This window comes from Benincasa hispida, chromosome 8, assembly GCF_027475165.1.
Source record: "Benincasa hispida cultivar pf3 chromosome 8, pf3_genome.v1.1, whole genome shotgun sequence".
NCBI classification, from domain to species: Eukaryota; Viridiplantae; Streptophyta; class Magnoliopsida; order Cucurbitales; family Cucurbitaceae; genus Benincasa; species Benincasa hispida.
In genome coordinates, this window is record NC_143485.1 from 59,019,862 (window position 1) to 59,045,433 (window position 25,572).

The window sequence follows — 25,572 nt, forward strand, 5'->3', positions numbered from 1 at the left end:
TATGAAAAAGTTCAACAATTTCATTGATTCAACAAAGCTTATGGAAATTCCCCTTAGTAATGGACAATTTACTTGGTCAAGAGAAGGCTCCACAGCTTCTTACTCACTACTAGACAGATTCTTGACCTCCAACAATTGAGTGGTGTTCAGGCTGAAGATTAATTGGGAAAAATCAGCTATATGTGATATCAATATAGATCATAACAAGTTATGATCAGAAACTGTCAAGCTAAATTGCAAGGCTGTCACTCTTCCTTTTATGTATCTTGGCCTCCCTCTAGGCGGTTACCCCAAACAATTGGCTTTCTGGCAACCAGTGATTGATAAAATTCAAGGTAAATTGGACAAATGGAAGAGATATAACTTATCTAGAGGAGGACGATCCACCCTTTGTAAGTCAGTTCTTTCCCATATTCCTACTTACTATATGTCACTTTTCTTGATACCAGAAAAGGTGGTAAATACAATAGAAATACTTTTTGAGGAATTTTCTTTGGGAAGGGCATTCCGGAAGCAAATTAAACCACTTAGTAAAATGGGACCTAGTATCTCGGTCTGAAAAAGATGGGGGGCTCGGTATTAGTGGTTTGAAAGTCAAAAATCAAAGTCTACTAGCTAAATGGGGTTGGAGGTTCATCAATGAGGAGAACTCCCCTTGGAGGAAAGTAATTTCAAGCATACATAGAAGTAACAAGTTTGATTGGCACACAAATGGTAAATATTCCAGCAGTCTTAGAAGTCCTTGGGTCAACATTTCAAAAACTTGGCAAAAAGTAGAATCTTTGGCAGCCTTTAGAGTAGGAAATGGTAAGAAGATAGCTTTTTGGTTTGATTCTTGGCTGGACACTGTTCCGTTAAAAGTCTCTTTCCCTAGTCTTTTCAACATTTCAACCAAACCCGATGGTTCATTAAATGATTTTTGGGATGAGGCATTAGACTCTTGGTCTTTCCATTTTCGCAGATTACTAAAGGAAGATGAGTCTGAAAATTTCCAGCTCTTGATTGAAAAACTCTCCCACTCTAAACTTAATGCGCTTCCCGATAAAAGAAGGTGGATTTTAGAACCAAGTGGGTTCTTTTCAGTCAAATCACTTGTTTTATACCTATCTTGCTCCTCTCCATGGAAATCCAATAGCCTTAGAAGGGTCAATATTCTGATTTGGATAATGCTGAATGGCTTGCTTAACAGTGCAGATATTCTTCAAAGAAAGTTGCCCTCTCATTACATCTCTCCACAAGTTTGCCCACTATGTTTGGTAAGTTCAGAATCTCTTTCACACCTGTTCTTCCAATGTGTTTTTGCAGAAAATTGCTGGTTTAGTTTATTAAACTGCTTCAAGATTAGCTGGGTTTTCGACATTAATTTTAAGGATAATTTGCTTCAACTCTTGATGAGTCCAAAACTGAAGAAGAAGCCAAGATTACTTTTGGTCACGCAGTAAAAGCTTTGTTATCAGAATTATGGTTTGAAAGGAATCAAAGAGTGTTTCATGATAAAGTATCTCTTAGCCCCCTCAAATTTGATATCACTCATCTCAACGCCTCTTCTTGGTGTTCTCTTGCAAAAGAATTTAAAGATTTCTCCACTCAAGACATCAATCTCAATTGGAATGCCTTCATTTTCCCACTTTCATGATTTTGTAATAGCTTAGATTTTGGCTTTAAGTTTATCTTTCAGTTCCGCATCTGATGTAAGCCTATGTATCAGGCTTGATTTCTTTCAGCTTAGTTTAAAGTTTAAGTCTCGTTGCTTTAAGAGTTAGAAGATGATGAGAGTGCTATAGAGGTGTCAACCTAGTTGAGATATCCTGGTGCACTTGTCGATCCTTGTTATGTTATGTTCTAGTGTTTTGCTTTAGCATTTGTTTCCTTTCTTTCACTTGTATCAGCATTCATTACCTTAATGAAGTGACTTGTTTCTTGTTCAAAAAAAATTGAGACTGATGTCTTGAATGGAGAAATCTTTAAAATCTTTGGAGAGAGAGTACCAAGAGGAGGCATTGATAAGAGCGGTATCAAATTTAAAGGAACAAAGAGATGCTTTGTCGTGAAACACTCTTTGGTTCCTTTCAAACCATAGTTCTGATAACAAAGCTTTGACTGCATTGACTCAAAGTAATCTTGGCTTCTTCCATTTTGGACCAAATAAAATGCAGCAAGCAAATTTTTACGCAATAGACCAAAGTAAAGAACAATCAGGCTTCATAACAGGACCTTCCAATTTTTTTTGAAACAGAAACAAGACTTTTTCATCGAATTAATGAAATGAGTCTAATGCTCAAAGTACAATGGATCATGTGAGGAAAAAAATGAAATTATAAGAGAACTAACATAGCAACAAGAACAGGACTTCCTAATATTTGAATAACATTCTCCTTAAAAGATCCACCAAAAATTCCCCGAGTATGAAAGGTTTAGAAATTGTAGGCCTTCACTTGCAGCTTGACAAAGTGGACAAAACGAAGGAAATTAATAGGATTTAGACTTCCACATGCCCATGAAAATTTCCTTAACAATTGCCTCCGAAGCAGGCAAGAATTTCGTCAAAGATTTGACCTAATATCTTTCAGGAGGATCCAAAGCCCAATTGCAAAAATCATCTCTAGACTCCACTTTTTTCCTGACCTGCCCAAAATCATAGATTTCAATTTCTCCCAGAAGGAAAAAAACCCAATACAGAGTTCAATGATTCTAAGAACTCCATCTTGCTTCCATGCCACGTGATTAAAATACCTCTAGATTTCCAACACCCCTTAAAGGAAAGAGATTATTGAATTCCAGACTCTCCTTGGTCTTATTTCTGACAAAAGAGTCTTGGAAACTCCTGACACATTTATCTTCGGCTTCCCCTCTAGAAAAACAATTGGTGAACACATTGAGAAAGTCTAAGAGCCCTCGTTGGGTGAACATTACAATTTGGATTATGTGATGTAGGGATATTAAGGGTATTTTGGACATTTCTTATAAAAAGGGTATCTTGGATATTTCTTGTAAAATGACAGATTGTATTCTCTTTTTAAATTCAGTGTTAATTTTAGAATAAGTGTGACAAAATCCTTTTCCTTTAAGTCTATTTAAAGGAGGTTAGGTTAGTTAGTTAATAAGGTGTGTACAAGCCCTTTCTCTTTGGGTCTATTTAAAAGGAACTTATCACTCATTTTAATTTTTTTTTTTTTGAAAGGGAAACAAGCCTTTATTATTCATTAAATGAGAGTACAGGAGTTGTGTACTTGAATCATAAAGACAAAGAACTAAGGATCAGGAGCACACCCGGACATCTCAACTAGGTTGACACCCCCTTAGCGCCCTCATCATATCCGAACCAACAACTCAAAAAACAAAGAAGCCTTACAAAGCAACAAGAAAGAAACTAAGTACAAACAAACAAAAAGACTTCTTTAACGGCAGTTACAAAACATAGGAAATCAAAAACAAAAAGTCGAGAAACAAGACCACATTATGCTGAGAAAACAGTCCACTATTTTCTGAAACTAGCTGTCCAAATGAATGAAGGCCTGCCAATTTAAACTTATATCTTGTAAGGAGTACGCTTCAAAAGTTTTAGAGAGGGAGCACCATAGAGAAGCATTAAGTTTTGCAGCCTCAACAAGGGGTTTCCTTATCTTGGAACACTCTTTGGTTTCTTTCCAACCAAATCTCAACAAGCAATGCTTTTGCAGCATTAGACCACAACAGATTCAAAGTTTTCTTGAGGAGTGGCCCAATGAGGATCTACTGTACATTGTTTTTGAAAGCATTATCAAAGACCCAACAAGTGGTGAAGCATTTAAAAAGAGCTTTCCAGCAATTAATGGCATATGCACAGTCAAAGAAAAGGTGTTGGAGGTCTTCCCCATCTGATTTGCATAGAGCACACCAATTGGAAGAAAGAAAATGGGAAGACAGCTTCTGTTGTAAAACTGAAGAGAAATTAAGGGCTCCAAAAAGCATCATCTACACTGTTATATTTACTCTCCAAGGGCTGTCGGACTTCTAGAGAGCTTTCGGAAGGCAAGTTGTGGGTGGTGAAGCCAAAGAAAGATATGTGACCAGCACTGAGAAGGAGCCATTAGCTTCTAGGGACCACATGCGAGTATTTGGCAGTTTTTTAATTCTTTCTTGGACACCAGGAGTATCAAATTTTGGAACTCTAAGATATCTTCTTCCTTCAATAGCTTTCTGAAGTTGATGGACCATGAAGAAGTTTAAAAATCTCGATGATTTGACACTGAACCATTTGGGTTAATGGCTATACCAAACAAGGACGGGAAGCTATCTTTAAGAGGAATAAAATCCAGCCATGGATCTTGCCAAAATGAAATTCTTCTGCCATTTTCTAACTTAAAAGCTGCCGTTACTTCCACGATCTTGAGATACTGATCCAAGGGCTACAAAGGCTACATTTTACCTTTCTGGAAGTGTGCCAACCAAAAAAACTGCTTCCATGAATACTCTTAATAACTTTTCTCCAAACAGAAGTACTTTCGTGCATAAAACGCACGCCCCACTTAGCTAACAGTGCCAAGTTTCTAGCCTTCAAGCCTCCAAACCCAAGATCACCATCTTCTTGCTTTCTAGAGACAAGCTCCCATTTCACCAAGTGATTTATCTTGCCACCATTGTGGCCTTCCCAAAAGAAGTTTCTTATGATTCTTTCTAAGGCTTAAACCACCTTTTCTGGCATCAAAAATGAGGACATATAATAAGTTGGTAAATTAGAAAGGACTAATTTGCAAAGAGTTACTCTTCCTCCTCTTGACAGATTATATCTTCTCCATTTGTCTAATTTATTCTGTAATTTATCAATTACCGGCTGCCAAAACTCCATTTTTTTTTTGGGGTATCCACCCAAGGGGAGGCCCAAGTATAAGAAAGGAAGGTGTACTATTTGGCAATTCAGCCTTGAGGTTACTGCCCTCAACTTGTTCTCTTCTATGTTAATTCCACAAAGGGCAAATTTTTCCCGATTAATCCTGTGTCCAGAACACCACTCAAAAAGTGCAAGGGTTTTTCGAAGATTATCTAGCATGTCATCACCATATTTGCAAAATAACAAAGTATCATCTGCAAATTGAAGGATGGAGATCTGAACTTTGTCTTTTCCAACCACGAAGCCTTCATACATACCTCTTTCATGGATTTTGTCAACCAAAACTTCAGCTCCAATATTCTTTCAAGATTTCTCCAAGACTCTTTAGTCTTCACCAATTGGTATCAGAGTAACCTCGTGAAAAGACCTCATGGCGAGTAAAGGGTTTGGTAAACTCCCCACTCTTCTCCCCCTCTCTTCTAATGATGCGGAAGCATCTTTTTTCACTTCTCCTCAAACCACCAACCGAAGATTACGGAATCTAGAAACTTCTGTCAACGGCATCATGGATCATATGAGTGTTATGCAAAATTCTATGATGGGTTTGTAACAAGCGATTGAAAAACTGACTTTGGACGTGGGAAGAATGGTTGAAAATCAACCAAGAACTCACCAAGAAGCACCAGCTGGACACCAAGCTGGTGGAAACAATCAAGATCAGCTGCAAGAAGTTCAATAAACACCTTAAAACCAGCATCAATTGCTTCAAAGAAAGCAAGATTTGCCTAGGAGGATCCAAGAAATTCCTTCAAGAATTCGAGAACCAACAAGACTACATCAAAGATTTGAAGACAGAGGAGTGCAGCTGCCAAATCCTGTTCATAATCATCAACATCTGCCGGTTTACCCACCGGACTCGGGGCACCAAATTTGTTGGGGCTGGATTATGATTCATTTGAGGATGAAGACTCGGCTAGTCCACAATGTGAGCAAGAATGATACATCCACCTCAAAGGATTTGCACGAGCACAAGGGTACAAAAATCAAGATTATTATCATGATTGGCATGGCCAACCAAATTGGAGGCAAGAAAATGCCTTTAAAATGAAGATCAACATATATAATGGCAAGATAAATATCAAAATCTTTTTGGATTGGGTGAAAAGCATGGAAAATTTCTTTGACTATATGGGAACCCTGGAACACAAAAAGGTAAAACTTGATTCTTTGAAACTTAAAAGTGGCACATCGAAGTGGTGGGAAGTGGTGGGATCAAATTTAGGGCAATCGACATTTGCATGGTAAAAGGCCTATAACTAGTTGGCCCAAAATGTTGAAACTAATGAAGAAGCATTTCTTGTCAGTGAACCATGAAAGGCTTCTCTACCATCAATTTCGACATTACAAGCAAGGAGCTCGATCAATTGAAGACTACACAAAAGAATTTCATTGTTTAAGTGCTAGGAACAACTTAGCCGAGAGTGATAGTCAACAAGTGGCTCGGTTCATTGATGGGTTGCGGCAACTCATCAAAGAAAAGGTGCACCTTCAACCCCTATCTTCCTTGGTAGAAGCAATGTCCATAGCCTCCACAATTGAAAAAGATGAAACCCTAAAATAGAAACGGTGGGCTAGCCGAAGGAGTAATTGGGATAGAAAGTCAGCAACAACCAGAAAATCCATAGCAGAAACTTCAAAAAGGCAGTCCAGTGAAGCACCTACCAAAAATACCAAAAACAAGGGGAAAGAAGTTGAATCTAAGGAAAGTCCCACTTTTTCTTCTAGAAATAACAATAATCCTTATAATAAACCTAATCTTGGCAAATGCTTTAGGTGTGGTCAAATGGGACACCTTTCTAATGATTGTTCCCAAAGGAAGAATCTCACAATTCAAGAACATGAGGATGAAGAAGATGAGGACTACTATGGGGAACACATCAATGTGGCCCAACCGGATGAGGGAGACATTCTTTCTTGTGTAATCCAAAAAGTCCTCTCGACTCCGGTAATTGAAACAAACCATCAAAGGCACGCGTTGTTTAGAACCCGTTGTACCATCAACGGGAAGGTGTGCAACGTTATCGATAGTGGTAGCTCGGAAAGCTCGGAAAACATGATGTCTAAGAAACTTATGCACCACCTTAAGCTAAAAGATAACCCACATCCAAGCCCCTATAATGTAGGATGGATTAAAAAGGGGGGAGAGGTTGTTATTAATGTACTTTGTACGGTTCCATTATCAATTGGAACACACTACAAAGATCAAATCATATGCGATGTCCTAGAAATGGACACTTGTCACATTCTACTTGGAAGACTTTGGTAATATGATAACCATACCAAACATAGTGATAATGCCAACACAAATGAGTTTGAATGTATGGGTAAAAAGGTGATCCTTTTACCTATTGATTTGAAAACTCCTATGAGCAAACATACCATCAATGAGAAGCACAAGGCAAACTTATTTTCTATCATGCCTTATAAACAAGCATGGGCAAATGCAAATACATTCAAACTAGCTTTATTTGTCCATGCCAAACCCGAGGCCTTATTACCAACCCCTATGGACAGCAAAGTGCAGAACCTTTTAGACAAGTTTCCCTCCATTATTAAGGTCTCAAGTGACCTACCTCCACTCCGAGACATCCAACATAACATAGATTTCATCCTCGGATCTTCTTTACCCCACTTGCCCCCACTACCGAATGAGCCCTAGTGAGTATCAAGCCCTCCAAGCCATTATCCAAGATCTTTTACATAAGAAACATATTCAACCTAGCCTCAACCCTTGTGCTGTCCCAGCGCTTTTAGCTCCCCAAAAAGATGGTAGAAGGCACTTATGCATAGACAGTCGTGCAGTCAATAGGATAACAATCAAATATAGATTTCCAATCTCAAGATTTTCATACCTACTTGACCAATTAGCCAGTGCAAAGGTATTTTTCAAGGCATATCTACATAGTGGATGCCACAAAATAAGAATTAGACCGGAGGATGAGTGGAAAACTGCATTCAAAACTAACCAAGGACTATTTGAGTGGCTTGTAATGCCTTTTCTTTTTTTTTCTGAAAAGGGAAACAGCCTTTATTATTCATTAAAAGAGTTTACAGGAGATGTGTACTTGAAATATAAAGGCAAAAGACTAAGAACTACAACCAAAGGATCAGAAGGCGCACCCGAGCATCTCAACTAGGTTAACACCCCCTTAGCCCCTCATCATATCTGACTCTACAAAACCAAGAACTAAGATCTAAGATAAAGGAAGCCTTACAATGCAACCAAAAGAGACTATGAACAAACAAACGAAAACTTACAAAAGCTACTTAAACAGTAGCTGCAATACTCAGAAATCAAAAACAAAGACAACAATAGAGACAAAAATCCTGAAAGCACGACCACAAAATTCTAAAAAGTAGTCCACTATCTTCTGAAACTAGCTGTCCAATTGAATGAATGCCTGCCAACTTAGACGTATATCTTGTAAGGAGTAGGCTTCAAAAGTTTTAGAGAGGGAGCACCAAAGAGAAGCATTAAGCTTTGCAACCTCAAACCGAGCAAACCAAGGAGTTTCCTTATCATGGAACACTCTTTGGTTTCTTTCAAACAAAATCTCAGCAAGCAATGCTTTTGTTGCATTAGTCCATAGTAAATTTGAATTTGTAATGCCCTTAGGGATGTCAAATGCACCTAGCACTTTTATGAGACTTATGAACCAAATATTTTTACCTTGCATCAACAAATTTGTTGTCATTTACTTTGATGACATCCTAATTTATAGAAAGACTATCAATGGCCACCTTACACACCTCCAAGAAGTATTCTTTATCCTTGAATCTAATACTCTATACATCAATCCTAAGAAATGTTTCTTTTTATGCAGCAGCATCAAATTTCTTGGCTTCATTATTGGACAAGAAGGTGTCCAAGCGAATCCTCAAAAAAATTGCAGCATCAAAGAATGGTCAATACCTACATCGGTCAAAGAGGTGCAATCTTTCCTTGGTTTAGCATCATTTTACCGTAAATTTATTAAGAATTTTAGCTCTATAGCTGCCACTTTAACTCATTGTCTAAAGAACGGTAAATTCATGGTCTAAAGAGACTTTGGATAGTTTTAATGCTTTAAAAGATAAGCTAGCCAACCCACCGGTTTTAGCCCTCCCAGATTTTATTAAAGTATTTAAAGTAGCTATAGAATCAAGTTTTATTGGCATAGAGGTTGTCCTCTCAAGAGTCCCATCCTTTGGAGTTTTTTAGTGAAAAGTTAAGTGAGACTAGACAAAAGTGGTCCACTTATGAACAAGAACTTTATGCATTGGTCAGAGCCCTCCATCAATGGGAACATAATCTTATAGGCAAGGAATTTGTTTTAATAGTCAATCACTATTCCTTAAAATTCATTCATTCTTAGAAAAACATAAACCGAATGCATGCTAGATGGATTTCCTTTTTACAAAAATTCGATTTTGTCATCAAGCATACCTCTAGAATCACTAACAAAGTGGCTGATGCCTTGAGTAGAAAGTCATCCCTCCTTACCATGCTTCAAAGTAAAAATATTGTCTTTGACCACCTACCAACTTGTTAAGAGAATGACCCAAATTTCCATGATATTTAGCAAACATGTTTCTCTAACTCTACTCCTAAGGACTACCACCTTTTGGATGGTTTTTTATTTTGTGGTAATAGGTTTATGCATCCCACAAGGATCTCTACGCAAGGCTATCATCATGGAAGCCCATTCAGGCGGCCTAGCAGCTCATTTAGGCCGTGACAAAACTATGAAACCCTTGTCACCCGTTTTTTCGGGCCTTCGCTTCGAAAAGATGTCAACAATTTAGTCAAAAGGTGCTTTACTTGCCAAATCTCCAAAAGGTCACACTTAAAACACCGGTTTGTATACTCCTTCCAATCCCTACTAACATTTAGGAGGACTTATCGATGGATTTTATATTAGGGTTGCCAAGGATACAAAGGGAGTTTAACTCCCTTATCTATATTTGTTTTCGTGGATAGGATTAGTAAAATGGCTAATTTCATACCTTGTAAGAAAATATATGATGCTTTGAACATTGCTAATATTTTCTTTCAAGATATTGTCAGGCTTCATGAAATTCCAAAGGCAATTGTGTCTGATAGAGATGTTAAATTTATGATTTTTTTTTTTTTTTTTGGAAAAGTTTGTGGAAGCGTTTTAGCACTAACCTCAAATTTAACTCTTCAAGCCACCCACAAACAGACGGTCAAACAGAAGTTATAAACCGAACAATGGCCAATATGCCTCGATGTCTAAGTGGAAATCAACCAAAATAACATAACACTAACCTTGCACAAGCAGAGTTTGCTTACAACAACATGCAGAATAGATCAATGGGGAAATGTCCATTTGAGATTGTATACACTAGGCCCCCTCGTTTGACTTTTAATCTTACAACTCTTCCTTCTAATGTAGATATTAGTGAAGAAGCTGAACAATTTGCTGAACGTATTCAAGAGCTACACTCGGAAGTCAATGACCACCTAGAGAAAGCAACCACTACATACAAAGCTCAAACGGATATTCATAAAAGACTGTTCAAGCCGGGAAACCTTGTAATGATATATCTTCGAAAGGACCACTTACCAAAAGGAGCATACAACAAACTTAATGACAAAAAGTTCAGACCATTTGCTATACTTAAGAAATTCAGTGAAAATGCTTACAAGATCGACCTCCCATCTTCATTCAACACAAGCAATACTTTCAATGTTGCAGACATATCTTCCCTTATCAAGCCCTAGATGAGTTCAAGCTTTCAACTTAAAACTCGAGGAGCTTTCACTTTGGAGGAAAGTAATTATAAGCATTCATGGAAGAAGCAAGTTTGGTTGGCATACCAATGGTAAATCTTCCAGCAGCCTTAGAAGCCCCTGGATTAACATCTCAAGATTCTGGTTAAAAGTGGACTCCTTGGCAGCCTTCAAAGTTGGTAACGGTGAAAGGGTAAGCTTTTGGTGTGATCCTTGGTTGGATTTGGTTCCTCTAAAAGTCTCATTCCCTAATCTCTTCTCCATCTCCACCAAACCCAAAGGTTCATTACAAGACTATTGGGATGAGACTTCAACCTCTTGGACTTTTCATTTTAGAAGACTGTTAAAGGATGAAGAGGCAGAAAAATTCCAGCTCCTAACTGGAAAACTCTATCACTGTAAACTTAATTCGCTTCCTGATAAAAGGTGGCCTTTAGAACCAAGTGGGTTTTTCTCAGTCAAGTCTCTTGTAAAGCATCTATCCTTCTCCCCAATTGGTCCGCTACTAGAATCACCCTTATGGAAGTCTAAGAATCCTAGAAGGGTAAATATACTGATATGGATCATGTTGAACGGCTTACTTAACAATGCAGATATCCTCCAAAGGAAGTTACCTACTCGCTATATTTCTCCACAGGTTTGCTCTCTTTGTTGGGTAAACTCAGAATCTCTCTTACACTTGTTCTTCCAATGCATTTTTGCAGAAAATTGTTGGACAAATCTATTTAAGTGCTTCAATGTCAGCTGGGTTCTTGATAATGATTTTAAGGCTAATGAGCTTCAACTCTTGATTGGCCCATATTTGAAGAAGAAGCCAAAATTACTTTGGACCAACGCAGTTAAAACTTTATTATCAGAACTTTGGTTCGAAAGGAATCAAAAAGTGTTTCAAGACAAAGCTTCTATTAGCTCCTTTAAATTCGATATCGGCCATAATGCCTCCTCTTGGTGCTCTCTTTCCAAAGCTTTTCAAGACTTCTCTATACAAGACATCAACCTCAATTGGAATGCCTTCATTTTCCCACTCTCTTGATTTTGTAACAGCCTAGTTATGGTTATTAATTCTCAGTTTATCTTTCGGTTGTAAGCCTTGTCATATGCAAGGTCTTCTTTATATTGTACTTAGCTATGGAATTTTAGTCCTTCTAGGAGATGATGAGAATGCTCGAGAGGTGTCAACCTAGTTAAGATGTCCTGGTGCATTTACTGATCCTTTTTGCGTTATTTAGTGTTTTGGATAGTTTTGCTCTTTACGGTTTGTTTCCTTTCATACACTTGTAACATCTTTCATTATCTTAATGAAGTGGTTTGTTTCTTGTTCAAAAAAAAACTCAAGGATGAGTTTAATTCTAAAGGGTCCGACTTGATGTAGGGATATTAAGGGTATTTTGGGCATTTATTGTAGAAAGGGTATTTTGGGTATTTTTTGCAAAATGACTGATTGTATTCTCTTTTTAAATTTAGTTTTAATTTTAAAATAGGTGTGACAAACCCTTCTCTTTTGGGTCTATTTAAAGGAGGCTAAGTTAGTTAGTTAATTAGGTGTGTATAGGCCCTTTCACTTTGGATCTATTTAAAGGGAATTTATCACTCATTTTAATTAAGTAATAAAAACTTTAGCTCCAAGATTTTTCCAAGACTCTTTAATCTTCACCATTATGCCTTGTGGTTTATTAAATTGTGCTTCAGTTATGAGAAGAAACTTCCCCCTCACAGCTTATCCCCATATATATGCCCTCTATGTATGGCCGCTTCGGATGACTTGCAGCACTTGTTCTTATTTGTGGATATGCTGAAAAGTGTTGGTATCGTTTGTTTGCTTGCTTCAATCTTAGCTGGCCTTCAGCAATGTTTTTGGTGACAATGTTTTGCAGATTCTTATTGGTCCAAAACTTAAACCGAATCCAAAATTACATTTTTTTTTTTTTTGTACCAAACGGATCAAACCAGTGATGAGTGGAACGAGTTGAAGCCTTAACTCAGCCGCACCACTTAGCCAACAAGCTACAAACTGTTTTTTACCGAATCCAAATTTACTTTGGATTAATGTGGTCAAAGCCTTGCTTGCAGACATTTGGTTTGAAAGGAACCCGTGATCGTCTTATCAATTTCCTTGACAACGGCCTTCTCAACATCTAAGGGTATTTCAAATTTACAACCTAAGAGAAAGTGACATTTTGAACGGATTTAAAGGCTAAGAAGACTTTCATACTTCTGCTGATCAAGGATCAAAACATCTGCCAACCTTGTTTGTCAAATCCAATAGATACATGAATATTTTTGCTCCCCGAACTTGGCCAAAGTGCACACTCCACAAACAAGCCCACTGATGAACAAAACTTAGATAAGGGAATGACACCATCATCAAATCTGGTTTTTTTTCGAGAAGAAGGCATAAACTGGGCAGAGCAACAACTCAAACACACGGACCTCTAGCCACCTTACCATTGGCAACAAGAATAAGATCTTCTAGTTATTGCTCAAGTTTCCACAAAGAAACCAAACCCACCAAACAAACACAAAAGAACTGCTTATTAATGCTACAGTTATTGATTTCCATTAGATCAAGGAGAAACAAAAGCTGAATTACCTGCAAAACGAGACAACTTAGAGAAAATAAATTGACCAAAAAAGGTTGAAAGGATGATCGGAAAATGAAACTAGCCGTCGGGATTACTGATTAGGAGAAGAGAGGAGAGAGGAGAGAGCATACTTACCTTTTTTAAAAAATGATTAGATGGAATGACATGTTATACGCACAATCTAGTTTTACGGAGCCATGATGAAAAATACAAGAATGATTTGTGATTAATTCTAAACTTAGAAAATTGAAGGATGACGTCAAGAAGTGGTTTGCTGAATATGAAGAAAAAAGGAAAAGAAATGAAAAAAGCCCCATTCCTAAAATGAACTTTTTTCTATGACAAATCAGATAACAATGATTTGTCTCCTCTTGCATAGGAAATCAAGGAGATTTTTTTTAAAAGGAAACAATACTTTTTCATTGATATAATGAAAAGAGATTAATGCTCCAAAATATAAAATATCCAATTAAATAAAACAAATAGAAAAGAGAATCACAATGGATGAATTTGAAGCAAATAATACGAAAAGCCTACAACTAAGAAGCACCAAAATCTTAAAAAGAGAGCCCCAAAAGAAGCTAAGAAGCAAACCAAACTAAAATATTGGAGGAAATGTAGCCTTTTTTTTAGGCATCGAATGATGTAGTAGGATTAGGGTAAATTACGGTATCTTTGATAAGGACAACGGACCACCACATATTTCCACAATTGTATGATATTGTTCACTTTGGATAAAACCCTCATGGCTTAGACTTTGGTACCACCTAAAAGGCCTCATATCAATGGAGATAATTGTCCACACTTACATACCCTTGATCACTCCCTTCCCTAACCAATGTGGGATTTTGTTCGCACTCCGAAAAATCCTCCCCTCGAACAAAGTACCACTTTGAGCCTCATTGAACATATCCGTCCACTCCCAACCCTGAGAGCTTGCTCTAAATCTCAATGCATCTCCAATTCATCTTGAGTCAACTTGCTCTTCTACCCCCAAGGCACATCCCGTTCATCTCAAGTTAATATCCAAATAGAGCATACGAGCACGAACACGAGCACAAATCACACTTGCTCTTATCAAGGTAGGGGAAACCAAGACTACCCAAATAGAGCACGAATGAGGCTCACTAAATTTCTTCATTCATAATTGAAGGATTTCACAATATAGCTAGATTTAGACCAAGGCTCTAGTATCAATTGATAAGGACAACGGACCTTTACATATCTCCATAATGATATGATATTGTCCACTTTGTGTAAAAACTCTCATGGCTTTGGTTTAGGTACCACCCAAAAAGCCTCATACCAATGGAGATAATTATCCATACTTGTATACCCATGATCATTCTCTTCCCTAACCAATGTGGGATTTTGTTCACGGTCCTAGCAATCTTGCTCGAATCCTTAATTGATGCGAACAACTTCTGATGCTCCTATATCATTTTTGGTAATTCATTTCAGTTTAACACTTTCAAATGTAGAGAAATTGTATGCATGCACTACAGGCTAAGAATATTATCCTCCATGAAATATGGAAAGTATAATTTGGAATAAGAAAAAAGATTATAGACATCATAGAAAATTCCTAAAGAAGAAGAAGGAAAAATAAATGTCGTTGAATGATGAACTCATCACAAGCATGGAAAAGAAGAGGCCAAAAAATGAGGTAAAACGCTGGGAACATTATTTAAGCATCAGTCGGAAAATTAACCTTTATTGCAAAAAGGTCCCCTGTTGTCCTCTTTTTAGCCAGGAAAACCCGACCAAATGCCCCACGGCTGATTGGTTTTATAATCTCAAAGTCATCAATTGATGTACGGTCCTTTGAAGAATGGATGGGACTAGTTCTTAAGCTACGAACAATGTCATCTTCAAGAGGAGTATCTTCATCAATAACAGTACTTACTATTTCAATCTTTTCATCATCCACCAGCTCACAAAGTTGCAAATACTTCTCCCTATAAAATCACCAACCATCAAAAGTCAAGCAAAATCTAAGGCAGTATACACATTCAAGAGAATGTTAAAAAGAAATTTGGCATGATGGGAGTCATTAGATACAATAGAACGCCAACACATGGTAAAGTAGTGCATATTACTTTGAAAATCAAATTTATACTGCAAACATACAGACCGGATTAACTTTTCAATGCGAGTGCCAAAAGTTTCAACTGTCAGTGCATTAAACTTCCTGCGATTAATGACAACTCTCAAGTCCTCAAGGCATGTCAGCAGATATCGCATCGAGCAATCATCACCCAGAGGTGTATTTGCTGAACAGCGTGCAATATCTGCAAGATCACTGATCTGCAAAGATAGAAAGTCCTTGCTCATTATTGGACAATAACTTATTCATGAACCTTGAGTTAATGATAATCATGTTTTATTCATCAGAAAAGCAGTATTTTATGTTTACAGGAAACTTGTGTTACTCATAAAGATCTTAATTGTGAAAGAACTACATGAAATTCTCCATGATTTATGCAGGACTAAAACATTACCACCGCAACACCCCCCCCAAAAAAACATCAAAGTAGAATATGTTCGTGCTGTCCGCATACATCAAGAACTCTTTTTTAGCAATAGTCTTACCCAAGCACCTCCTTTATTAATTTTATAAAATGGAATTTACATGGCAGAAGTGACCAAAAATAAATGGAGTTATGAGAACTCTAAATTACTATGGTCAAACACAGTTAAAGCTATCCATTCAGAGATCTGGTTCAAAAGAAATCAAAGGATCTTTCAGGATAAGTCTCTTCTATGGTCTGCTTACTTTGATTCTGCTCGGGTTAAACTTCATCCTGGTGCTCTCTTTCCAAGCTCTTTGCAAAACTTTCTATTCAAGTCTTGTGTTTAAATTGGAATACTTTATCTTTCCTGCCTTGTATTGTTGTATCATTTCAAGTTTTGCTTGTTTTATGTTTGGTTTCATTGTATCTTGAACATTAACCTCTTTCCATTAAGTAAATGAAAAGTTATGTTTCCTTAAATAACTTTTAATTTTGATTTTTTATAAAGTCCGTTGTAGATTAAAGTAAGCAAAAAACCTCCACAATATCTAACTTGAGTAGGAAACTGAAAAAGCAGATGCTGCAAATCCTCACTTTCAGCCAAACAAAGAGGAAAAATCGAAGGACAAAGACAATGATTCAGAAGCTTGCATTGTAAGTGGATGAACAATTAAGCATGCCATGAATCATCACCCAAATGATGATATTTATACGCATAGAACTTTTAGTTTTCTACAAAACATGATAAATATCCTTTCCCATAAAAGCCGAAGTATCCAACTGCTTGGATAATGATTTAACAGAAAATCTACTAGAACGATCCAAGCTCCAATATCGTGAATTTGAACGACCCAAAATTCTCTAACTAGCCAAGCAACCTAATAATTGCTGAAATTCTGAAGCTTCCTCCTCCTTAAGCCTCCAGCAAAAGGACAAGTCCCAAGAGGAGGTGGTTGCATCCGAATGCTCAGACTGAACCCTTAGGATTAGAAGTAATATTAAATAGCCGAGGAAATTGGTGTTTCAAAGGGCATTCAGCATTCCAAGAATCAAGCCAAAAATATATTCTTCTCCCCTTTTTTTTAAACGGAAACAAACTTTTCATTGATATCATGAAAAGAGGCTAATCTTCGAATTACAATGAGACATAATAATCAATATAATCTAGAAAACGAGGGTTTTTTTTACAAAAAAAATCACGAAGAATACAACATGCATCTATATATAGAGAGATAGACTCACAAGTCGTATATCGGGTGATTTTTTTTTTTTTTTTTTTTGCCCTTAATGTAGCTCATTCTAGAAATACATCTTCCAATGGGAAATTAAACAAATTACAATATATTTACACCATCATTTTGTATTTGACTATCTAATTGTCCAATATTATAACGAAAAATGAATAATGCAGTAGCCAGAAGCATAGTAAAAAACAAAATGTAGTAGCCAAAAGCAGTGTTGTACAAGAATTTAGAGCCTTAGCACATGGTATTTGTGGAGATATATGGTTTAACAGAATACTTGAATTAAAATTGTCTCAAAAGACTCCCATATGGATCTACTGTTTTGTTATCATCGCCATAACACATAATCTAGTCTTAAATGTAGTATTTCATAAAGGAGAAGATAGATGCAAGTGTAATATGCATTTCTTAGCTTCCAACAACTAATCAAACAGCTGATATGTTAACTAAAGGTCTTTCTTTTTTTTAAGAAAAGGATACCAAGATTTTTCATTATTTTCTCAATGAAAGTTGATTTTCCTATTAAAAAAAATAATAATAAATAAAGGTCTTTTCTTTTTTTTCTTTTAAAGAAAAGGATACTAAGATTTTTCATAAAGTGGATGAAAAGAGGCTAATGCTCAAAGATACAAGAAATAAGAAGACCTTGTAGTTGTTTTAGATAAGTAAGAAGAAATACAATAATATTCTTCTTCTATCCTAAATTCAAGTCGAAAACCCAAACAAAAGAAAATACTAAAAATAAAACAACCAAAAGTACGATCAACTAAAAACAAACAATGAAACTCTCCCAGTTCCTATTCAGGTATTGGATTGAGTAACCCTTAAAGTACTATGCTTTCTTATAATTACTTTCTACGTAGTATAAGAATTAGAAGTCCTCACAAAACTACACAAAACAATGTAGACACTTTTTATAGAGCAGCATTTTTAAGTTCAGTGATTATTCAACAAGTATAATCAACTTGAGTAGTTGAGTTAGGAAGCTTTCTTCTTATTTTTAAATAAAGTTTCTTCACTGTTTTCTTTTTCTGGAGTTTTTACTCTATATTGTTGTAACATTTTATTCGTAATTTTTTACTGCTGTGATACAGAGGATTTTCCGTTAAGATTGTTTCTCATTACTAATATAATTTGAAAAATAAATTAATTAACTTATTGCTTACTGGAGAAAATATCTACACTACGGTTTGTTTCCTTACTATATTTTGGCTCCTCAAAGATCTCATACATGCCACAGGGTATATTTTACAATTAAAAAATGTCGAAAAGAAATGAGCATTGACATAAAGGATACCTGCGTAAGATCGTCATGTTCGTAGTATGCACCTTTCCCAGCCAGAAACAAGTCAAACTGACTGGTTCTTGGTGTTAATAAGGGAGATCTAGGAGTCATGCTACCAGCCGATGATGTTGTCATACCTTGATCAGACTTTGGACCAAAACGAGTTTTACAAGACATGGAAGGTAAACCTTTTAAGTCATCCATAAATACAGAACTATCAGTTTCATGGAAGCAATCTAGCATGTCTTCTGAGCCCCTGCGGGACCAATCACTATGCTTTGGGGAAATATCAGATTCTTCGGTCACGCTAGAATTTGAAACTTTTGCAACATCCGGACTTCCTACATGCTGAGAATCCTTTTGCGTAAAAGACTCGATCATCTTCTCTAAAGTTTCAGCAATTCTGAGTAGACGTTCATTAACACTTATACCCTTTTGATCACATCGATCAGCAACTGCACAAATTCTTGAATGATCTTCCACATTTGCTGTAGGAATTTCTTCTTCACAAATGCGACAAATTATTGAACTCTCATCAGATACAGTTGGTTGATCACCCCAACCCCAAGAAGGCTTATGTTGGTGCTTTGTAGGTTGGTCATGAGAATCTCTGGGCGGATGAAGCTCAGAAACCTTGGCAGCAGCCAAATCAGTTTCAGAAACACCCAACCCGATTTTTGACACATTCAAAGATTTAAATTTCTTATTATCACCCCGATCCTTCAAAGTAGGTTCTTTCACACTTTTTGCTGCTGGAGAAGGCAATTTTTTCCAAGAAGCCATCCGGCTTCTGCCAGTAGGAGATACCAAATTCTTTGAAGTATCATCGGGAGATGTTGAGACATTATTCCCAGGTAGTATATTGTGTTCTCTGCTCCAATCTAAACCATGCTGCTCCTGGCTGTAAGATTTCCTGGAAGAAGCTGTCTTAGAAGCCTTGGCTGCACTAGAACTTTTCATTTCCCTTCCCATAGCTGGAGCAATGCGTTTATCAGCAGAATGCAGATTTCTCGACTGACGAAGCTGAAAAACATTTTCATCTTCAGCTAACCCACTTTCTTTATGGAACTGCAGCAACCTCGTACATCTAGTGAGAATGAACAGCATTCGAGTATGAAGTTGTTTCAGCATGCCAGGAGGAAGTTCTTGGCGTCTATCATCCAATTCCTGAACAATGCTTTCACACTGAAGCCAAAATTCACCAGGGGATGACATAGCACAGCTGCGAGCTAAAACCAACAAGTCTTCAATTGTCTCTTGCCACTCTGGATGAGTATCCACATTCTTTTCAAGAACTCCAACCAGATCAGCAGCAAAAATAGCCAAGTCAGAATTTACTTCTTCCTTTGCCTTGTCAAATTTTGCTCGTATCATAACTAAGACCTCCTGCAAAAAATGTAATCACAAACAGCATAAGCTTCAGGAGACAATTTATTATGGAGCTAGAAAATATCACACACAGAGACAAGATAGCACCTCCAAATTATTTAGACGACGTGACTTCCAAAGTGGGAAAGGTCGTACGCCTTTTGAATTTAGTTCATGGGAAAAACTTTTGATATCTGCAGGATACTTCCTTCGAGGAGCACTTGTGACTCGGAGTATGGCTTGAAAGCGTGGAGACTCGGACTCCTTTGGATTTTCACAATCATAAGAGGACTGGAAAGAGGAGTATTAATAACAATCTCAAGTACCTCACAACATAAACAAAAAGGTGAGTTCTTTTATATATCAGAAAAGGAATATTCTTTTTTAAAAAAGAAGGGAGGAAAGAGAGAGAGATGGGAGAAAAGAAGAAGAAGAAGGCAACAGCCTATAGGAAAATGTGAGATATATTAAACTCAAAGAAAATATATGAAAAATTATCAATCATGAATTAGAAGGAAGGTAGCATTGAAAAAAGTTTATTTTAACATTACATTACCTCTGGTGTACAGAAATCTAAATTTCTTAATCCTTCAGAACATCCCCATGATGATTCATAGCGTCCTGTAATGTTAATCACAATGTGTTGGACACAAATTACACTAACTTTCCAGTTAAGCAAACATAACTACCTCAAAAAAATGATACATCCGCCAGCAGACAAATAAAATGATGCAAGATTACATGTTGAAGGAGTCCATAAAATGGCAAGTAAATAAAAAGGAACAATAGAGACAGACTGCATGCATCATAAAGACTACTCAGACTAGCTTGGTTAACTTTCCTTATCAACCACCTCCTCAGATAATCTGGCGGCCCCTTTGGATATAGTAAGAAAGGATTGCATTTTTCCTACCTTTGTTTCTCCCTTAGGTTTTTTGGAAAAAAAAAAAAAAATGAAAACAAAAAGAAGAAAAAGTTCAGGATACAAACTCCCAAAAGGAATGAAAAAGAAAAAGGAGAGATACAAAACAGCAAGTAGACCCATAAAGAGAAATAGACATGTATATAAGCATTAATAGAACAAAGAGCCTTTTCAATATCTTCGCCTGAAAGCTAAGGAGAGCTTGCAAACAAAAAGTGTATCTATGGAAAAAGTCTCCACCAATCACTGAACCAAAAGCTGTCACAACCTTCAAGCTTGGGCTTTCTGGGAGCCAATGGTTGATAACTTAGAGCTAAAATAGATAAATGGGAGGAGTCTTCAACTCTTTAAGGGATATAAATAAACTGACTCTATCGATTATAAATTGCTTGCCCATTTATTACTCATCCCTTCTTCAAGCTCCCATCAAAGTCACCATGTATTACCTTAGGGAAATCGATAAGGGACTTCATCTGCAATGGTAATAATTTAGGTGTGTACTTAGTGATTTGGAATTAGTCCTCTAGCCTACACAATATGGAGGCCTTGACGGGGTCTTGAGGTCTTCTTTCAAGTTAGGGAACGATGTTCTTACGATGAAATTGCTTTTTTTTTAAGGAAACAAGACTTTTTATTGATGAACTGAGAAGTGTCTAATGCGCAAATTACAGTGAAACAGAACAAGGAAAATGAAGCAAATACAACTAACTAAAGCCCATAACTAGACTAGGCTATAAAAGTAAAGCAAAATGAAATACAACTCAACACGGAACAAGATGGCTCTTGAAAGAAGACCGCTAAATCTGAAACTATGAAAATCAAGAACCATGTGATGAGTGAGATTCACACAGAAGGATAGCACTTTATGGATAGAAATTATTCTTGGCATCCATAGGCTTGAAAAAATATATATAGGCTTGAAATGTTATGATGGTAAACTATATAGGCTTGAAAAAAATATATATATTCTTGGCATTAGTCTCTTGTCATTTTATCAATGAAATGTCATGTTTCCTTTTCAAAAAAAATGTCAAGGCGGTAAACTAAACCTCCCAAAGGTTCTAGGAAGGGTAAGCCTTGGTTCCAATAGGGGTAAAAATTATTCTTTAAGTACTAATTTGCTTCATTGTCAATGAAATTTATTTCTCCTTAAAAAAATGATGACAGATTGGTGACAAGACCCTTAACTAAGGCTCTTATGGTGGAAGCGCACAATCATCAACATTCCAAAAGATAAATTTCCATCACAGTTCTCAAAGCGCAATGTGGACTCTAAGGCAACAAATCTCTAGATTACCTTAAAGGTTTGTTTGTTTCACAAGTTTTGCCAAGGAATTTCAAACAAACATTTAATATGTTTCTTTGTTTCACAGGATTTCATTTTTTGTTAATGAAAAGAGACTATTTCTCTTGATATTAAAATCCAAGATATTATTATCCATGAAACTTTGAAACTCATCTGACACAGATTTTCTAACGCCCTTTATACAGGTGGGATTTATATGTTTGGAAGATGAACAATAAAAATATAGTCTAATTAATTAATTAATATCAATTAATCATTACTATTAGTTTTAATTAATTAATTACTAAATAAATACATTACTCATACTTAATAAATTTCAATTAATACATTTGCAATTAATATTTTATGTTATCTTAACTATTTAATACAAAATTTTATTATTAATTATTAATATTGTATTTATTTAATTATTTTTAGTAATTAACTAAAATAATTTAATTAATGTTTTAGTGTTTAATATAAAAATATTCATTCATTTTTTATTAATTGATTAAATAATTAATTAATATAACAATATATTAAATAATTCTTAATTTAAACTATGACTATATTAATTGTTCTCTTAAAATAATTATACAATTTTGGTTTCTATGTATAAAAATGGTAAATCAAACATAGATATTTTGGGCCTGGTTGGTAGGCAACACAGACTTTGTTTTATTTTTTCAAATTCACAAAGTTTAGTGAATATGTGTATGATTGGTAGTTTGAATTTTGTATTTTAGAACTGTTTTCTAGATTCTACTTTTGAAAATTGTTTTCTGGATTCTGTAATCCAAACAGCACAAATTTTGAAAACTTTTGTATGTTTTCAATGTATCCAAATTTTGAATTAAAGATTTTAAAATGCAGAGTTATATTAAAAATGATAAAAATAATAACAAATAAATTATTTCTGTTATAAACTCAATTATTCTTGTTAAATTAAAATAACGTAATATATTACATTTTATATATTATATGATATTACAAAATAATAATTATACAAAAAATTTAACATAAAACAACTTCATAATTTAATTAGTAAGGGTTCATATTCAACCTAGCATGTAGCGAGTAACTAAATATATTTTCAAACATCTTTTGAAAAATTGTTTAAATTGGAATTTAATTTATAAATCTGTTACTAAACACATATCTGAAAACATGAAATGCAACTTTGTTTTCTTTGAATCTCATGTTTTCAAAATTCTGTTTTGAAATTGCCTACCAAACAGGCCCTTAGTTTCGAGACATTAATTATCATGCATATCCAAACATAGACATTAGTTATCCCAAATCCTTAAAACTCAGACATTTAAAATCCTAAATATTTAATATCTCTACCTATGAAACAATATTTGCGATCCAAATGGGTCGTAAGGGCAGAGGTGAAAATTTTTTTGTTGTTTGAGTGAAGCAACGTATAGTTAATAAAATACTAACAAAAATATTTATACCCATTATATTACATATTTTTTATAAATAAATTTTTAAATTTTAAAGGGAAAAGATCCTAGAAATTGGCAATTTCAATTTGAGAATGGTTCTAAATGGTACCTAAGGCTTCTTGGACTATTAGTAAACTAACAGAAAAATGGAAAGCAAACAGATTAATTGTTCTATTTAAGATGGAAAACCCTAACGGTTGTCGGCCCTTCCCTCCTTCTCTTAAATCCTAGACGTCAACGCTTTGCCTCCGTTCACCACCGTCTCAATTATTGTTTGCTATCCATTTCCATCCTGTCGTGTCCCTAGTTTGTCCATTCTTCAACCACCCTCCTTTCTCCACCATGGCAATCCCTAGTCGTGCTCCCTTCTCACGTCGAAACCTTAGCTCTTCCGCCATCATTGCCCATTCCTTTTGTCGGAGCCTCAGATCTAATCCCTAGTTTGTCGAAACCCTAGCTCTCAAGTTCCTCTCTTTCTTTTGATGTATTCTTGGCCCACCCCCGCTTGTCCTTGTCGGAAGGAACCTTATCCCTCTTTTTTCGTCACAGCCTTTCGCTGCCACCATGTAAGTTTGTCATTCTTAGTTTTACGCTCAATTTTTCTTCTTTCTTCAATGGGCTTCCTCTAAAGTCTTCAACTGTGTTGTTCAATATTCTTCAAATTTCATCTCTGTTTTCATGGATTTTTAAAGTTGTTGCACTCAAAACATATTCTACCATATTTGAGGAGAATGGTTTAACCTATTTGGCGAAGATGGGAAGTCAACAAAACGTGCCTATTTCAGATACTTTTTTGCATTGTTTTTTTATATAAGATATGAATGAGTATATTTCATACCCCCCCCCCCAACCAAAAAAAAAAAAAATCGAACGAATAAAAGCCTTCGAATTGTTAAAAATCATGGAAAGACTGTAATTACAAAAGAATTTGGTGTAATTTGTACACCGCCAAGAGGTTGTGTGTTGCACAACCACTCAAAAAGAATCAAAAGGAGCAAACTTATCTTCTAAAATTCTGCTATTTCTTTCTTTCCAAGTGCACCATAAGAGCGAGCGAGTAGCAAATCCCCAAAGGATTTTGCCTTTGCCACCGTAGGCAAAACTATCAAGCCCATCAAGCATCCAATCATCAACTTTGTTAGGAAGGCAACATATCAACCCAAAGGTTCTAAACAAAAGAGACCACCCGTTATTGGCAAACTCACACTGAAGGAATAAATGATCAAGGGTTTCCTCATTTTTCAAACAAAGGCAGCAAATAGAGGGGCAAAGGGAGGACTATTTTGCGTTGGTTTGAAAATGCTTTAGTTGAATTACTTCAATTTTCAGTTCATTTTTTCTTTTAAAGGAAATTTAGAGATGATTTTGGTTTCATCTACTTATCCAAATTTAGATCATCTTTTTGCTGCCATTTGAGTGCTCTGTTTGGCCTTCCACGCAAGGAAAAAAGTTGGTGCAAGTTCCTACTGGCTTCGACAAAAAAGGTTGGATGGTGTATTGGGAAATGTATTTTGGTTGGGACAAAACTTTTCAGTCTCCTTCTTGCAAATTCTTTTGGCCATGATTTATCTTTCTTTTAAGGAAAAAAAGGAGGAATCTTCATTAAGTGAATGAAAAAGATAAGAAACTAAGGCTCAAAACACAAGAAAAAGACAAAGGCCAAAAGAACAAAAGACACACAAAAAAAACTAAAAAGATAGAACAAGAAAGCCAAACAACTAAACCCTATGAAGAACAAAGACAAAATAAAACAAATCAATAATAAGAAATCATTCAATTGCATGGTAATCCTAAGTCTGTCGTTTTGGGTAGAAATGTTAAATCCATGATTTTTTTCCTTTTTTTTTTTTTTTTGAGCTCCTTGTGGAAAGTTCGACACCAATTTACTTTTCATCACCACTTGCCATCCTCAAACCTATGGCCAAACCAAGGTGACTAATTGCACGTTGGGGAACTTGATTCAATGTTCAAGTGGGAACAAACCTAAACAATGGGACTTTTGTCTTCCTTAAGCTGAATTTCTTTTCAATCATATGACCAATCGTTCCACAAGGAAGTCGCCATTTGATATCATTTATACTAGCTCCCTCATCTAACTATTGATTTGTCTAATCTTCCTTCGTCAATTGATGTTAGCTTGGAAGCAGATCTCATGGCTTCAAGGATTAAGGAGTTGCAAGAGGAAGTCACAATCACAAAGTATCTTGAGGAAGCCAATGCATCTTACAAACGTAAAGCAAATGCTCATAGACAACATGTTCTTGTTGTTGGCGATTTGGTCATGGTCCATTTGCAAAAAGCTCATCTTCCAGCTGGTC

General features: G+C 36.0%; 1 protein-coding gene across 1 annotated transcript in view; it reads right to left on the minus strand.

The window, feature by feature from the left end:
• The window catches only part of LOC120082744 (putative serine/threonine protein kinase IREH1), a 64,665-nt gene that overhangs the window by 37,333 nt on the left and 1,760 nt on the right, over nucleotides 1-25,572 (minus strand). The window contains exons 2-6 of the mRNA XM_039038029.2: nucleotides 20,153-20,217; nucleotides 19,705-19,887; nucleotides 18,241-19,614; nucleotides 15,321-15,493; nucleotides 14,898-15,144 (exon numbers count right to left, since the gene is read on the minus strand). Of these exons, the coding sequence (XP_038893957.1) occupies nucleotides 14,898-15,144; nucleotides 15,321-15,493; nucleotides 18,241-19,614; nucleotides 19,705-19,887; nucleotides 20,153-20,217 (2,042 nt within the window). The remainder of the gene's footprint in view (nucleotides 1-14,897; nucleotides 15,145-15,320; nucleotides 15,494-18,240; nucleotides 19,615-19,704; nucleotides 19,888-20,152; nucleotides 20,218-25,572) is intronic.